Genomic DNA, 15,983 nt, shown 5'->3' with positions numbered 1-15,983 from the left:
ACCTCTGGATAGAGTGACCCAGAGTGACTGGGGTCACTGTGTTGTGCTCTTGAGAAAGACACTTCTCTACACAGTGCCAGCCTCCCTCCACCCAGGGGTATGAATAGAGTTATACTGGGCTTAAACCCTGTGGTGGACGAGCATTCCATTCTGGGGGCGTAGAAATACATCCAGTCATGCCATTGAAACTGGAGATACCTTAAAAGAGCTCTCTATTAAACAAAATTGAACTTCCAGAGAAAGGCTCAATAGACCTTTTACAGCTCTCTCCTCTGCTGAGGCTCCTTCAGTGGAGGGGGAAATGCAAAAAACATTCCGAGCCAGGTTCAAAAAATAAAAGAGGCCTTTGCAGAGGAGAAAGGCTTTGGTTTTTAAGTAAGCCCTGGAATGATGAGTAAGGTTAAGTCTGCTTCCAGCCACTAGGCTGGAAGCAGACTTAACCTTACTCAGTTACCAATTTGCCCAACTAAACCTGTCTATAAAAATTTACATAAGTTCATCACCCTCATCCTGTTCTGTTATCTCTGTCCTGGCATAAGCTTGCGTTTACGAAACCGGCAGATTTAAGGCCACATTCCACAGGTCACAAGCACAGGTCACTGTGCAGTGCTAGTAATAACTATTAATTAGGCCAGGCTAAACACAGTCTTCAAGCCCTGAACAACTATCCAACAAGTGTGGGCTAGAACACTATGTTTAGCCTGTTAAAATAGTACTAGCACTGTGACCTGTGCTTGTGACCGGTAAAAAGAAATTACCTGCATGCAAACAGCTGAAATGGCTTTCCTGCACATATTAAAAGCTTCTTCTTCTTTTTTCTGAAACATGACCAAAATCCTGCTATTATTCTTTTATACTTTTGAATTGCTAAAATCCTCCAAAAGAAAACAGATCAATGTGTAATTATACCTACAAAAAAAATTAATACACAACATGCTCTTTTGAGAGCAGGGGCACCCATCGAGGATATAGTTCAAAACCACTTAAAGACCGTGAACGATTGGTATTAAACGGTAGATATAGGAATTTTTATTCCCTAAAATTTTTTATCTGTTCGGATTTCCGCTGAGTCTAGTGATCCGAGTTGGGATCAAAAGACCCGATCCAGACAGAGAGCTCCGAAAATCTGGTGACCTCAGTTAGAGTAAAAATCCTTTAAAATGAACAATTACCATTTTTTGATATTCGAATCCTAGGAAGGCGGCAAGCAAAAAATTTACAATAAATGTTCCGAAAATTCTAGATCTCAATCGTCTTCCGAACAGATATTTTACGAAATATTCCGTTAGGTGCCCCTGTGAGAGGGGCAATGCCAGTACTTTTTGTTGGGTCGCCAAATGCATGAGTACACTTTATTTCGTGTACATAACATATTCGACATCCGCTGACCAAAGAGCTTGCAGTCGCTTGTCCCATTCGTCGATCGTCCAACAGCGGCTCCGATCGTCCCGATTTGCGGCCGTCTCCCGTTTGTCCGCGGCGATTTCTGACCATTTCTTGGCTTAACTTTGAAAATGCCTAGAGCTGTAAGGAATCCAGAAGTCAAGTTCAAAAAGGTAGGTCAAAGCTTTGATATAATAAGCTTATATTTTTGGTAACGTTCACGACAGCGGAGTTGTTCGTTTTGTCACATAACAGAAGAAATAAAATTTTAATAAGCTCTTTGATACAAGTAGACCGTCGAAAGGTTTATTTTCTGGTTTAAAAAAGTTTATAAATCGTATTAATTCTTTAAAAAGACCGTGATGCACCTCTCAATGGTTTGCCCCAGGATGGGGGGCGGGGTATGGGGGGGGGGGGGGATGCAACCCCAGGGGAATTTGAAATATTTTGGAATCCAGAGTTGAATTCCCCACCCTTGGACACCTAGTGAATGTCAAATTTCACATATCTCCTCTTAAATTTCTAACCCAGCAGACCATTTTAGATGTTAAATCCCTACCCTGGGAGAACTCAATCAAATTCCCTTGGGTTTGCCCCCCCCCCCCCCATCCTGGGGCAAACCATTGATAGGTGCATAAAGTAACCTTTTAGGAACGTCGGCCGCCTGAAGAACGGGAAATCTGGAATCGAGGAACAAGGAATCTCTAAGGACATGTTCACACTTGGTGCCCTGGCACGGAGCACACCTTTTTAAAGTACCCACGTCAGTGTTCGGATATGGTGTCCATGCCTTATTGCAGGGTTTTGACCTTGCACCTGCTAACATTGATGACACCAATGTGGTTTTCATGGGTTTTATGTCCCATGCATGTGCACTTGTTATTATGTCTCACTGAATTGTAGCTTTTATAAAGCTACATGTAAATAGAATGTAACTTCTTTCTCCAATGGCTTCTCATATTTTACTTTCAATCTGTGTTTTCCCAAGCTTTTAATCATTTCATTAATATATTTCCCAAATTTCAAAAAAATCTGCCCATAAAGACCTATGGTGACCATAGATGAAACTAAGGGCCTGTTTACATGGAAGGAGGGTGCCCCGGATAACCAAGTTACCCGGCTAGAAGGGATAAAACCTAGCCCGCCTTTACATGCAGAATTCACAACCCTTCTACCCGAGATGAGACAGCGTCATTGAAGCGTGTCACGGCGTGGGAAAACAATGTAGCTCCAAATGATTGAAGAAAAATATGACTTTTTACTGAATAATCGAGGCTTTTCGTCTTCAAACCTATTTTAATTTGATGTGCAAGTTCTCAGAAATTTACTGCGTTCATTTTTGGCGAAATTCAATCGAAATTCAACAGTATTTGGCCGCCAAATTGAAATTAAATTTGTTGTGTCGTGAATTAGGATAATCATTCCCACGAAAATTTCGAATTTGCTCAAAGAAATATTTCCAGCCGACCGATAAAACTAATTTTGATCAAATAGCACTGTTTGGGTCCAGAATTTATACATTTTAATATGCCATTAACTTCAAATTTAGTTTAAAACACGCGCGAAAACTTATCCCGGCAAGCCGGGATAGCTCGGCCGTAACCGTTTACATGACAAAAAGCTATCCCGCCTAGAAGGGTGCCCCGGGCAAGTAGACCGAGTGCCCCGGCAAGGCGGGTTACCCTTCTAGCATGTAAAGGCTTCAATACGTTTTCTTAAGAAACGTATGAAAAGTTGGCTCGCCCAGGGAAGCTCGGTTAGCCTGGTAACTCGGTTAGCCGGGGCACCCGCCTTCCATGTAAACAGGCCCTAAACCAACAAGAGAAAAGCTGTAAAAAATGCTAATGCCTTTACCTGTTTGCAAGGGAGTGGAAATCCTACTCACAAAACTTGCTAGTGACCCAAAAGTAACGTTTGAGTAAATATCTTGGATTTAGCATAATTTGATAATTAATACCGGTAGTTTAATTAAGTGTATCTCAACCAATTCAAAAACTTGTTGATCTTGCTATTTTCTGTTGATCTGGGCATAATAGGATACAGGGTGTATGTCTTAGGCCTTCTTTCTTCTTTTCTTAACAGCTATTTATCAATAATGAATACGTGGACTCTGTCAGTGGAAAAACATTTTCAACGATTAATCCAGTGACCGAGGAAAAGATCTGTGATGTGGCAGAAGGTGACAAAGTGAGTATGCACTAAGCAATAAAAGTTATAAAGGACTGCGCATTATTCTGTAAGTCTGAGTTAAGATTTCACAAGCCTCCTATACAATTACTGTAGCTCATTGATAAAGCATCCGACCTACATGTATGTGCGGGACTCATCTGAGTAGCTTGTGTCACTGATGGAGTAAATGATAATCTAATCCTATGATACCATTATCATCATCATACATGTATTGTACAGGTACAGACAAACCTAAACAAGACCACTATTACAGCAAGGCGCCCAAAAGTGTGACCACTTTTAATTTATTCACATTCTTTCGTGCAGATTTAATCCAATCAAAAGCCGTGGATAGCTTGCAGTTGACTTCTGATTGGATTAAATCTGCACGAAAGAATGTGAATAAATTAAAAGTGGTCACACTTTTGGGCACCTTGCTGTAATATGTTCACCTCCCTACTGTGGACAGTGTACTTTGTTGGAGAAAGATCATTATAAACTCTATCTCTGTAATATGGACCACTCCATAAAAGACACTTTTCCTTGTCCCTTTGGTGCCCACAATTTAATAAAAGATGTTTGTCTGTGCCATCTTTCTAAGATAAATCAAGACAGAATTTTTGCATTTTTGGCTTTATCCAACTGCAAAAATTTTTAAAAAGAAATCGGAGTGTGGGAGCTGGGAGCTGTTCTTCACAATTACCGAAAATTTTTGCAACAAATGTACTAAAGTCAAAGAGCATATCACAAGAACCCTTCCAGGCTCTATATTCCAGACCTCTCTCTCCAGAGGTCACAATACTGACATGGGATAAATAGCTAGTGAATCTGTTTGGACAATTATTTATTGAGCAACACAAAGGGTCAGAGAGCTCAAGAGGAGCCCCACGGCAGGGAGAGAGTAAATAAAACAACTTGAACTGAGGGAACGAGACTAAAAAACATTCAAATGACAATACAACGTCAATCAAACTCCTCTTGGGAAATGGCATGCAGTCTTTGGGCGAATTAAAGTATTCTGTTAGGGATGCCAACAATGGTTTAGCAAAGTTTTTGATTAATTAAGATTTTTTTTCCTGTTTTAGGCTGATGTAGACAAAGCTGTCAAGGCAGCTAGTGAAGCTTTTAAACTGGGGAGTCCTTGGAGGACCATGGATGCTTCTCAGAGAGGCAAACTGCTGTACAAAGTAGCTGATCTTATTGAACGAGATTTGGACTATCTGGCTGTGAGTAAAATTATGCTTACCTAACATTTAATCAAAAATAATTAAGTTCTGCAGAGAAGAAAAAATTTGGTTGGAATTTATTGGTACGTACCCTACCTTAAGCCCTTGAGAAGAACTGAAAACATTAAATTAAATACCTGTTGGTAAATTATTATTGATTTGTAATTCAATTGCTAGTCTCTGGAGACATTAGACAGTGGAAAATTATTTGCTGATTCTGTTGATGATATGGATCTGACTGTGAAATGCTTCAGATACTATGCTGGCTGGGCTGATAAGATAACAGGAAAGACCATCTCTTCTGGTAAGTAAGTACTAGTAGATTTAAGAAAATATAATTTATTGCTCTTTTCTTTGTAGCTGCAATTCATGTCAAGCTGCCATGCACAAGCCAATTTCTCGTCATCTGTCAAAAAATCTTCACTTGTTGGCTAGTGTGTGGTAAATTCAGGCAAGTCTATGACAAGACTGGACCTTGTCAAGCAATATCTTGCAGTGCTTGATTTCAAAATGCCTAGTCAGGCCTTGTCTAGTAGACAAGGCCTGACTAGGGCTTGGTTGCATCATAACCATTTAGAAAGCGCATTGTGATGCCATTTTGATTTTGGTTGTGACAAAAAATTGGCTAGTGTGCGGCAAGCTGATATCCCAACTGAAATGGACTTGATTTTACCCTAAAAAAATCTCCTGTTCTACCACGAAAAATTGATTGGTGTGGGTGGGTTTAAATTCCAATTATTTTTAAGTCAAGGTGGTTTTTACAAGAGGTGCATGTTCGCTGATGAGGGTTTTCACCCCGAGGCATGGGATATCAAGGGCGGGAGGGAATTGCTTCTTGTTCCTTTTACCAGCTGAAAAGTAATTGTTATCAATGGTACTTCCTAGCAGCTAGGACTTATAACACTACAGTGTAGCAGTAGTTTTCAAGAAATTACTTTTGTTTCAGATGCGGCTCTTGGCCAGCCAGTGTCACTTGTTGTTCATCAATAAAAGAGTTTACACTGGTACACATGTAGCTCTGAGAAAAGTGTTTGTAACAAGTCAGTGTGCTTGAGGACGGCGCACCTAGTTTAGGGGTAGGAGGTTCCAAGAAGCTGCAAGACATTGCTTTAGAATCTGATGGACCTTATACTCTAAAAGTTACACTGATTCATGTTTCTCAGTTCTTGTTCCTTGTAGAGTGAGAGCTGGGGATGCAGTGTGGTACAGTGGGTCCTGTCTGTCAGTACCTCTTTCCATCAGTTCCCTAAGGCTAAAATTAAACATGATCCACACCCACAGAAATAGATTCTTTGGTGTATAGATTTACACAGAATTATTTTTTTTAATTTCAAATAAAGTCCTTGTTGCAGAATATTCTGATTCAGGTTGTTTAATCTTGACTTTCTATTCTTTTTTACCCTCAGATGGTCCTTACTTTGTGTACACCAGACATGAACCTGTGGGTGTGGTTGGGGCCATTACCCCATGGAACTTCCCTCTCAACATGGCCTGCTTGAAACTTGCTCCAGCCCTGGCTTGCGGCAATGTTGTCATACTTAAACCAGCTGAACAAACTCCATTAACAGCTCTGTATATAGGATCTCTGTTCAAAGAGGTGACTTAGAATCTGTTAGTTTTGAGCACTAGCACGCAGTACATGTAGGATAAAATGTTGAAACGTGCACTCATCAGTTAGGATTACCATTCTTTAAACAGATTGTTGATAACAACGATAGTTGATGACTCCTTCTACTGAGGTGACCAGTAACGCTTAAGGACGTTCGCGCAAATTATTCATGCGCATCCTTACCGCGCATGTACCGGTAATTCATGTCGCAACGTCACGCCACGTCATGCATGAGCACGCGTGATCAAATCAATCACATTTTGCAGTCTTAAATGTTCGCAAATGTTGTTCTCAAAGACCGCAAGATTTACCTTAAGGGACCTCAAAAGCAAAAATTATATTTCTGTTCAATAGACCAACTTGAATAAGCTCGGATAAAGAAAGATGGTCTGCATCAATTCATTTATTAATTAAAATATTTTGTCGCCAGAAGTCGCAGAGGTCATATGATGTGACGAAGTCAAATTTATCCAAATATTAGCGCCTTCTTTCAGACATCGTATCTCGGAAACGCATTCAGTGAACCCCAATTTTTCTTTACATTTCTGACACAAGTAACTGGTAAACTAGCAGTGGTGAAAGTTAAAGAAAAAATGCAATGTTAGAAGATTTTCACGGGAACATCCTTAAAAAGACATTCTAAGTTGCAGAGAATTGAAGTTATTTTTAATTTATTGTTCTTGGTTTTGCCCCATGCAAAAGATGACTGCTTTGAAACTTAACTGGAAAGCCATTATTTGTATGCAAAGTACATTGGGTACAGCTTAAGTTTGTGCATTTGAATTAAAGTGGAGTATTTTGCCAGAGTTTATCCAGGTTTTTGTTGCATGTAGCATCCAAGAGCACCGCTAGTCTGTCACAGGTTACCTCTCAGCATTTTTCAGGTTGCCTCAAGTGTGCCGGTACCCACATGAATTATTGTAAGTGTAAGGAGTCTTCACAACACAATGACCAGAGCCAGCAGTCAAAACTAGAGTCCAGAGTCCAAAGCACCACCCTCTGATCGAATGCAAAGAATTCCTTAAAATGATGAACAACAAACATTAACTGACATTTTATGTCTAATTATCATCTGTATAGCTATATAAAGTTGTCCGACTCTGAAGCATCAATAGTCTTACAAACAAGCTGGTTGTATTATTACAAAGTGGTTGAACATTGTTATTTTTCAGGCTGGCTTTCCTCCTGGTGTTGTGAATATCATCTCTGGTTATGGTCCCACAGCAGGAGCGGCAATATCTGAGCACATGGATGTCAACAAGGTGTCATTCACTGGATCAACTGAGGTATATGAAATACATTGTATTTGATGTGAGTCTTCCACCATATTTCTGCAAATTCAAGTGCTGTATGACATTAACTTTGTTTGGCCTGCAATTGAGCAGACTTATCTCTCGCCAATGCTTTGTACACTGGTAATGCATGTAACTAGACTGAAATTTAAAAATATACGTTCATACACTGTCAGTTGCTTGTACTCAATCATGTACTGAGTGGGATGGATAAGGAGGGGGGTTGGGGGGGGGGGGAGGGCGCTCTTGAAAATAAGTTTTCTCAGCCCTATGGGCCTCTATTTGGCCTAAATATAAGGCGAGGGCCTGGGCCCCTCCCATAGATCTGCCACTGAGAAGTGTATAATAATTTTAGTTATTTAAACAAAATAAATTATTGCCCTACAGTGTAGGACAAAGCGAGGTACAGGTAGTCAATAATACTTACAGTGTTTGTAGATCATACAGTGAACAAGTCATAACTTTCCAGTCAGAGCAATGGATTGACTGGTATATCTCAGCAAAGTGTAAACTGCACCTTGGCACTGCATGTTACACATTAATTAGCATCCGATCATATTTCTACTTTATTCAATCTAAACCGAAAGTTGTATTCTTTTATTTGGGAGCAGGGCTGGTGCAGGGGTGAGTTTGCTAGCCTTCCACAAGTGCGGCCCAGGTTTGAATTACAGACTGATTCAATTTCATATGTGGGTCTAGTTTGTTGTTGGTTCTTATCCTTGCTTTGAGCGTTTTCCCAGGTTCTCCAATTTTCCTCCCTTCTTAACCAACACTTCTAAATTCCAATTCAATCTGGAAACATTACATGTAGGTAAATTTAAGAGCCACTCAAGGCTATGCCACTGCAAATCCCTATTCATTAAATATTTTTTCTTTATTTATTATTTTCAAGGTAGGGAGAATGATACAAGCAGCAGCTGCAAACTCCAACTTAAAGCGTGTGACACTAGAACTTGGAGGAAAGAGCCCCAATATAGTCTTCGCCGACAGTGATATGGACTATGCAATGGAGTATGCACACTCTGCATTGTTCTTTAACCAAGGACAGTGTTGCAGTGCTGGCAGTCGTACTTTTGTACAAGATACCATTTATGATGAGTTTGTTAAAAAGAGTGTGGAAAGAGCTAAAAAGCGTACAGTTGGGGATCCTTTTGATGATGTGATCGAGCAAGGTCCACAGGTGTGACCTTTTTCTGCACCGATGTGACTGATTAACTAACAGAGACATATAACATGTCTCCAGACAGTCACTTGTCATTATTTCAATTGAGTATCATAAAACCAACCAAAACTTAACTGTCTGGCCAATCACAAACTACACAGACAATCCAGAACTTGAAGCAAATAGGTTAAGCTGTCCCGAAGCGCTGAAACTAACGTGTGTGTGCAAGCCACAGTTGGGTTTGGTTTTACTTTTGATTTGTTGAGGATATGGCACAAGTTTTTTAAACCAAACACTTAGGCCATGGTCAAATGTGGAACTTCACATGAGTCGAACCTTATCCAAAAATCAAAAACAATAGCTCTTGGTCATTTGCATTAGGATCGACTCATACGAAGTTCGACGTTTGACCATGGCCTTAGCGTAGTAAAGCAAAACCAAAGTAAATGCAAACTGCTTTTGATACTCAAGTGAAAACCACTCTCTCGGCTTATGCCCAGGTTTTGGAAATGTCAGTCATAGACAGCTTGTTTTCACAAGACCATTTAACTGATTACTCAAGCAAGTAGAGTCATAAAGCAACTGCAATGTAATATTATTGCTAGCCCAGTAGTAGGGGGAAGTCAAAGACAAAAGCCAGGGTTTTCATTCCTGGCTACAGGCACCAGGCACGTTGGTCAGCTAAGAGTATGATTTTGCCCAGCTGCCAAGTTCTGCCCAGGGGTTCACATTTTAATAGGTGTTGCCCTTCTGCCTTCAGTCGAGTAGTCCCTGAAACTCCTGAGAAAAGTGTTAACTGCTTGTAAGATGATACATGCAGTTTTCACTTCTAATTAACAATTAGACTACGAGCCCGAGTTTTCTATGAGCAAATAGTCAAGACAAAAAAAAAAAAAACAAAAAAAAAAAAAAAAAAAGACCACAAAGTGATAGTCAAGCGCAGCCAATACAATACAATACAATAAGCCGAGTTGCTTATCGCTCATAGAAAAGGAGCTGAGTTTCTACTTATAGCTATTAGCTTATGATATCATTCTTTTATCTGGTTGGTGTGGTATAGGTGGACAAAGAACAGTTTAATAAAATCCTCGAGCTGATTGAGAGTGGAAAAAAGGAAGGAGCAAAGCTGGAGTGTGGTGGTGCTCGGCATGGAGACAAGGGTTATTTTGTACAACCTACTGTTTTCTCAGATGTCAAAGATCACATGAGGATTGCCAAAGAAGAGGTGCTTGCCACTGTTATAGTAGCGTGCTGAACAAGCTCACCTTTGGGTCACAGCCATGAGCAGCGAATTGATGCCACTTGAACGAGTTAGCAAGCAAAGCAAGCCAGCATAAAGCTCGCTTCACTCGCCAACTCATTCAAGTGGCTTTGCGCTTGCAGGCTATTGTTATGTTAACTATAAGAGTGAAAACTTCTAAATTGTCCTAATTTTACTGAAAATACTGGAACCAGTAGTGCGATCGGTAGAAGACATTTAAAGAAGATTTTTTAAGCCGATCTGTTTTTCTTTTCTAAATTTTCGGTGACATCTGTTCACCTTCATCAGAGTTAGTGATAGTTTGTTGGTGCTCGCGCTACCAATCTGTGCGTTAGTGCGACATTTTAATTTTGAATTAACGGCACATAAGCGCGAGGAAAAGCTTTGCGTTCGTTGATAGCATTGCTGTCCAAAGTGGAGTGCCACGTCTCCAAGAAAAGCCTCTTGCCGTAATTGATTACACCACGCTCGAGGATCTGGGCGTCCCTCGGATGGATGTTATGTGTTGACTTCGCATGCTGTTTAATTGCTGATTCGCTATTGCTCGCGCGGCCTGGATCATGTTCGCCTCCGCGCGAGGACCACGAGCGCTTGCTTTCCCCGATGTACGTAAAAGAGCAGTCGTGGCACTTCACTTTGTAAACAATTCCTGCCATTCGGTTAACCGCTGGTCTATCCTTCGGCTTTCTGAATACGTGGCCTAATGTTCTTACAGGCTTGAATGCCGTCCGAACGCGGAATTTCTTGAGTACACGGCCCACTCGATCCGATGCACCCCTTACGTATGGCAGGACTGCAAGTCCTAATGGTCTTTCTTGCGTTGAAACCCACACCAACAAATATCTCGATTTCGCCTCTCACAACCCAATGCAGCACAAATAGGCCGTGGTCAAAACACTCCTGCACAGGGCCAACTTGCTACCCGTCACACCCTGAACTGAGGACCAACACCAACAAATATCTCGATTTCGCCTCTCACAACCCAATGCAGCACAAAGAGGCCGTGGTCAAAACACTCCTGCACAGGGCCAACTTGCTACCCGTCACACCCTGAACTGAGGACCAATGAATACCCTGACATCCTGTTTAAGAAATGCATCCGGGACAGAACAAAGGAGAGGCCAACGCAAGAAAGACCATTAGGACTTGCGTGCATTGCCACATGTGTTGGGATTCTGGGGGGGGGGGGGGTTACTCCCATACATGGGCTATATAGGTATGTGCTGTATCAGCTAAAATAAATACCCAGCTTAACAAAAAGAAAGGTATGTTAAAACTAAACTATCTGTCAAGTATTAGTTAAGCGATTTTTTGGTTTTTTTTTAAGGGTACTATTTTCGCTTTCTCTATCCTTAAATAGGGTCAGGGTTTAAGAACCTTCGCGGCACACCCCTATCCAAAATTTATGGGAATACCCCCCGGGTTTTGATTCCTTTAGTATTTTCCTAAAAGCAATCAAGTGTTATGGCTGTGTGAATTTTACTTTACCTTCACAGTAAACCATATGTTAATTAAATATATGTCTTCTCTAAAAATCTAGCAAGGTTGTGTGGCTTATTATCAGTTTTTATTATATACATTTATTATAGATATTTGGCCCAGTGCAGCAGATAATCAAATTCAGTGATGTAAATGAGGTTATTGAGAGGGCAAATAACACAACTTATGGCCTAGCATCAGCAGTATTTACCAAAGACATAGACAAGGCAACAACCATCTCTCATAGTTTACGAGCTGGAACAGTCTGGTTAGCAAACCACAATGTTTTTTTCTGTCGTGTTGTTGTTGATTTTTATTTTGAATCCCCCTTAAGCGACCACCCAAAATGGGTAATGTACAATTGAACTTTAACCGTTTTATTTTTCTTCAGGGTCAATTGTTATGAATGTGGGGCCCCTCAAGCGCCTTTTGGAGGCTACAAAATGTCTGGATTTGGCAGAGAATGGTAATTCTACATGATAGCAACTGTCTGAACTCTCCACTTCCTACACCTTCTACTTCCGCTTCCCGCACTTTCCAAAGCTGTTCCTGCTTTTTGTTTCGTTTCCTCAGTTCGATATAAACTATTTACACAGTGGGGGCCACTATCCAATTAGAAGAACGCTCGTAACCACAATGTCAACACGTTTTAGCAAATTAAAAATATAATCGTCGGGAAGACAAAAAAGATTTTGAGATTGATTACAAATCGAAGTAACTGACGACTGCAATGCTTTTAAGTTCGATAAAAGCGATGTATTGGTGAAAAGTATAAGGAGAGCTCTTTCCGTGCTTAATTGTTATGTAAACATTTTATTTAGCAGGAAAGTTTCCACCAATAAAAGCGCTTGGAAGAGCACACAAACACAGGCTGTCTTTGGTTGTCTCGTGTTTGCGAGCACCGAAGAATTATTGAAAGCTAAGCGAAGGGCAAAGGAAGTTTCTCAGATCCGTTGCTCACCACTCTCCTCTCAACCCTTAAATTACTGATCTTCTCCAAAATTTTACAAAGCCACTTCTCCTTAAACTTTTCCGCTTTTCTTATAGTTCTGCGATCCGGAAACGAAACACTAGTTCTTTTTAAAATAGCTGCTTGTTTGTGCTATTTCCATTGCAAACTAACACGCAATGTTGCAAAATGTTTCCCAAATTTCACCTGACTCCCGCCACCTTGGGAATCCCTAAGGAATCTTGCTTCCCACCCTCTCTACTCCCACTCCCGTATAGTTACCGCCCCCTTGACTTCCAAGTTTCTGCCCCCTGTTCCCCCGCCCAGTCTGATAATAACTATAGCAACAGTACCAAATCTTTCCATACTTTAGCGCGAGGTTAACATTTGAACCATCTGTTTGTGATATGCATATAAGTTGCTTTTGTATCAGAAAATAGCTTGGGAAAAACAAGTAGAATTATAAATTACCCCTCTCTCCCTCAATCATTTATTGCACTCGCATTAATACAAATTCCAATGCTTATTTTCGCAGGGGTGAATACGGGTTATTACCCTTCCTGGAAGTCAAAACAGTAAGTTGTAACTGATTAAGTTTTGGCATTCTTGTGTTATACAAAACAAATTAGAAAGTTGTCACTGGCTAAAACAGTTAATAAAAAGTTGGCGATGAGCGTTTCCGTAAATTGGTTTCTCTCTGGCTTATAAAACAAGGTTTTGATACAAGCAGGCCCAGGTCCTCTATCCCCGCCATTAATTTATTTCACTGATGCTATCTTTTCTGACTTGTAGGTTACAATGAAAGTTCCATCAAAGAATTCTTAACTGCAGTCAAACTGCGTAGGTGCAAATCAAGGAAATTACTTTGAAAACAAGGAATTAAAGTTCGTTGATTTGTAATATGTGACATCAGATGTTCTGTAGGAATCAATGAGCCAAATGACAAAGAAAGCAAGATATTTTCCTATAACTGGAATTGTATGAAATGAAATAAATTAGTATTTATAACTTACAGAGCTTTGGCGTGATTTAATCATTGAATAACTAATTTTCATCTCCTGCCAATAGTCGGCGTGTCCGGATTTTCTAGTTATGAAGCCGCATCCAGACTTGTTGCGAGCCACCGACAGGGGGAGGGTTACCCTGCTATGGCGCGCGGCTTGAATGAAAGCCACCTCCAAGCCTTCACTAAGAAAACTTCATTTTATTCAAAGCCCAAAGCTTTCTCCCTTGAAGATTGACACCAACGTCAGGTTTGTTTTTCCAAGCAAAACGGGACCAACACTTCCCAGGCGTTTTGATCGCGGTTAGTCCCTGTGGGATCGAGGTTCTTCACCATCGAACTGAGACCCCCTCCCTAAACCCGCCCAGCGGGGATACTCCAAAAATATTTTCTTTACGAAGAGGCCCCGCCCCAAGGTCCAAACCCTTAGCCTTTTCTATACCATTTGTAGTATAACCCTTTCATAAAACGTCGTACCCTTTCTACACTCCTACTGTAGGGGTGCTGCAGCCTCGTCCCCAGTCGTCCCCGGCGAATTTGGATGTGACGTCACCCGCCAAGCATGTTAGAAAAGTTCGCTCGGTTCCAGTCCTCCTCCGCTCACTCGCATAGCGCGGTATGGCCTGGGGACGAGGCTGGGGTGCTGCATCTCTTTTCTAAACTTTTCTCTTGAACAAGCACTTGCACTTGGTGAATCAACTGTTCGGTGGGTCTGTTTGAGATATTTTCAAAGGGCCAGGGTACACATGAATTTGAATGATGAGATTTTAAGAAGTTTTAAGAAGGGGCAGGTAGAAGAAAATTATTTCTTGAACACCACTAGACAGTTCTTGGGAGGCGCGGTGGCCTAATGGTTAATCAAGCGGTCTGGAACTCTGGGTTCGGGTTTGTGTTCTTGAGCAAGACTTTACTCTCATAGTGCCTCTCTCCACCCAGCTGTAAGGGACCATTCATTATTTAAGCCAGGGGGTGGGCTGGCAAGAATAAGGGGTGGGTCATGATAAATCCAGGACATTTAAGGGGGGGGTCATCAGGGAATCTGCGTACAAGGAGGAGGGGGGCTATCTTTTTTTTATTTTTTTTTTTATTTTTGATTATTTTTTAATCTCTCTCTTGCCTTACAACGGAAGGTTAAAGTGAGTTATATACTTTTCCAGCTCTTGGATTTTTAGCTACTGGAATTCACGGTGCGACAAGGAGTGCCATGCAATTATATTCCTCGAAACTTTTCTGTTATACTCTGCTGCGGTTTTTCCAATCTGTCCTTTTTACGAAGATTCTTTGTCCTCTGTAGTAAGATAAAGCATATGATCTTTCACTACCTCTTTTTCCATGAATTTTTTAGAAAACAACATTTTTGTTCGTTCTCACTGATTGGTTAATAACTATCTTAAGTATATACTAAAACAGTGGATAGCGTTGTTGGCACGCTCTGATCGACTACTCAAACTCCCAGCAACCCGCATGCGGAAATTGCAATTGTTGACAGGAATAAATGAGTTAAAAATCATCCTTTTGGGTTTACTTTATCTCAATTCACCTCAGTGTTTTTGGCCAGGGCCCAGTTGTTCCAAGGGTGGATAATGCTATCCACCGGATAAATCACTATCCCGTGGATAAATGCTAACAAAGCAGACTACGCTATCCACTGATAGTGTTTTATCCGGTGAATAGCGTTATGCACCCTTCGAACAACTGAGCCCAGTATCCTCCATGTAGAGGGGTCATGACCTTTCCTGTTTTCCTTGGATAGGGGCCAAAAACTTTTGTTTTGCTTAATGATGGATCTTGCCAGCCCAACCCCTGGCTTAAATAATAAATGTTCCCTAAAAATGGGAACTGGCAAATTTAATGCTGGTGTGAAATCCTTACCCTTTTATTGTCCTACAGCAAATCTATATTTTATATGAAAGGTGCGACTTTCGGTCTGAGACTTCCTGTACAGTCCACTATATAGGAAGTACACCCTCCCCCCTCCCCCTGGGACTCTAGCTTACAGAACAGGCAATATTTAGCGGGGCCGTGCAGAACGCGAAGCGCGAGAGCGAGCCGTATGCGCTTCGCGTTATTTCAAAATTTTCCTCGAGTTGTGTTCCCATGCATGTTCCCTAAAAGCCGCACCTTAATACAACCGTAAATTGCGTCCGTTCGAAATATTTTTATTAAAGGCCCTTTTAAATAGCCAAATGACAGATTTCCATATCCTTTCGTATACTTAACCGCGTGAAATCCCTACCCTTTTATATACCTGAAGCCTGAAAAAGGTACCCCTTTCGGGCGGAGCCTCCCCGTATAGGCCATTATAGGGAGTACCCCCCCCCCCCGGGCCTAAAAGTATTCCTTCGATTTTGGTGTTCTCTGTTCCCTAAAGTATGTAAATGTAAATATAAAAACTTTATTTAAACACGGGAAACCATCAGTTACAATAAGCTCAAGTATTAAAGAAACTA

At 41.0% G+C, this 15,983-nt stretch overlaps 1 protein-coding gene across 1 annotated transcript; it reads left to right on the top strand.

Annotated features, from left to right (window-relative positions):
* The first annotated feature begins 1,303 nt into the window (after positions 1-1,303).
* On the top strand, positions 1,304-13,542 carry LOC144661685 (aldehyde dehydrogenase 1A1-like). Its single transcript, XM_078522492.1, has 12 exons — positions 1,304-1,556; positions 3,466-3,570; positions 4,638-4,778; positions 4,956-5,082; positions 6,185-6,375; positions 7,560-7,673; positions 8,572-8,859; positions 9,902-10,066; positions 11,692-11,849; positions 11,973-12,047; positions 13,066-13,105; positions 13,323-13,542. The coding sequence occupies exons 1-12, from the start codon at positions 1,515-1,517 to the stop codon at positions 13,353-13,355; spliced, it is 1,479 nt and encodes a 492-aa protein (XP_078378618.1). The 5' UTR covers positions 1,304-1,514; the 3' UTR covers positions 13,356-13,542.
* Positions 13,543-15,983: the final 2,441 nt, after the last annotated feature.

The sequence above is a fragment of the Oculina patagonica genome, chromosome 1 (genome assembly GCF_052425735.1).
Source record: "Oculina patagonica isolate OP01 chromosome 1, crgOcupat, whole genome shotgun sequence".
Lineage (NCBI taxonomy): Eukaryota > Metazoa > Cnidaria > Anthozoa > Scleractinia > Oculinidae > Oculina > Oculina patagonica.
This window is presented reverse-complemented; position numbering and strand designations above follow the sequence as displayed.

What these genes read in the sequence shown, in the direction of transcription:
- LOC144661685 (XM_078522492.1), top strand. Translation starts at nt 1,515, where the DNA reads ATGCCTAGAGCTGTAAGGAATCCAGAAGTCAAGTTCAAAAAG. An exon ending in GAGATTTGGACTATCTGGCT is followed by an intron (nt 4,779 to 4,955) that starts GTGAGTAAAATT and finishes TTCAATTGCTAG; the next exon opens with TCTCTGGAGACATTAGACAG. An exon ending in AGGAAAGACCATCTCTTCTG is followed by an intron (nt 5,083 to 6,184) that starts GTAAGTAAGTAC and finishes TTTTACCCTCAG; the next exon opens with ATGGTCCTTACTTTGTGTAC.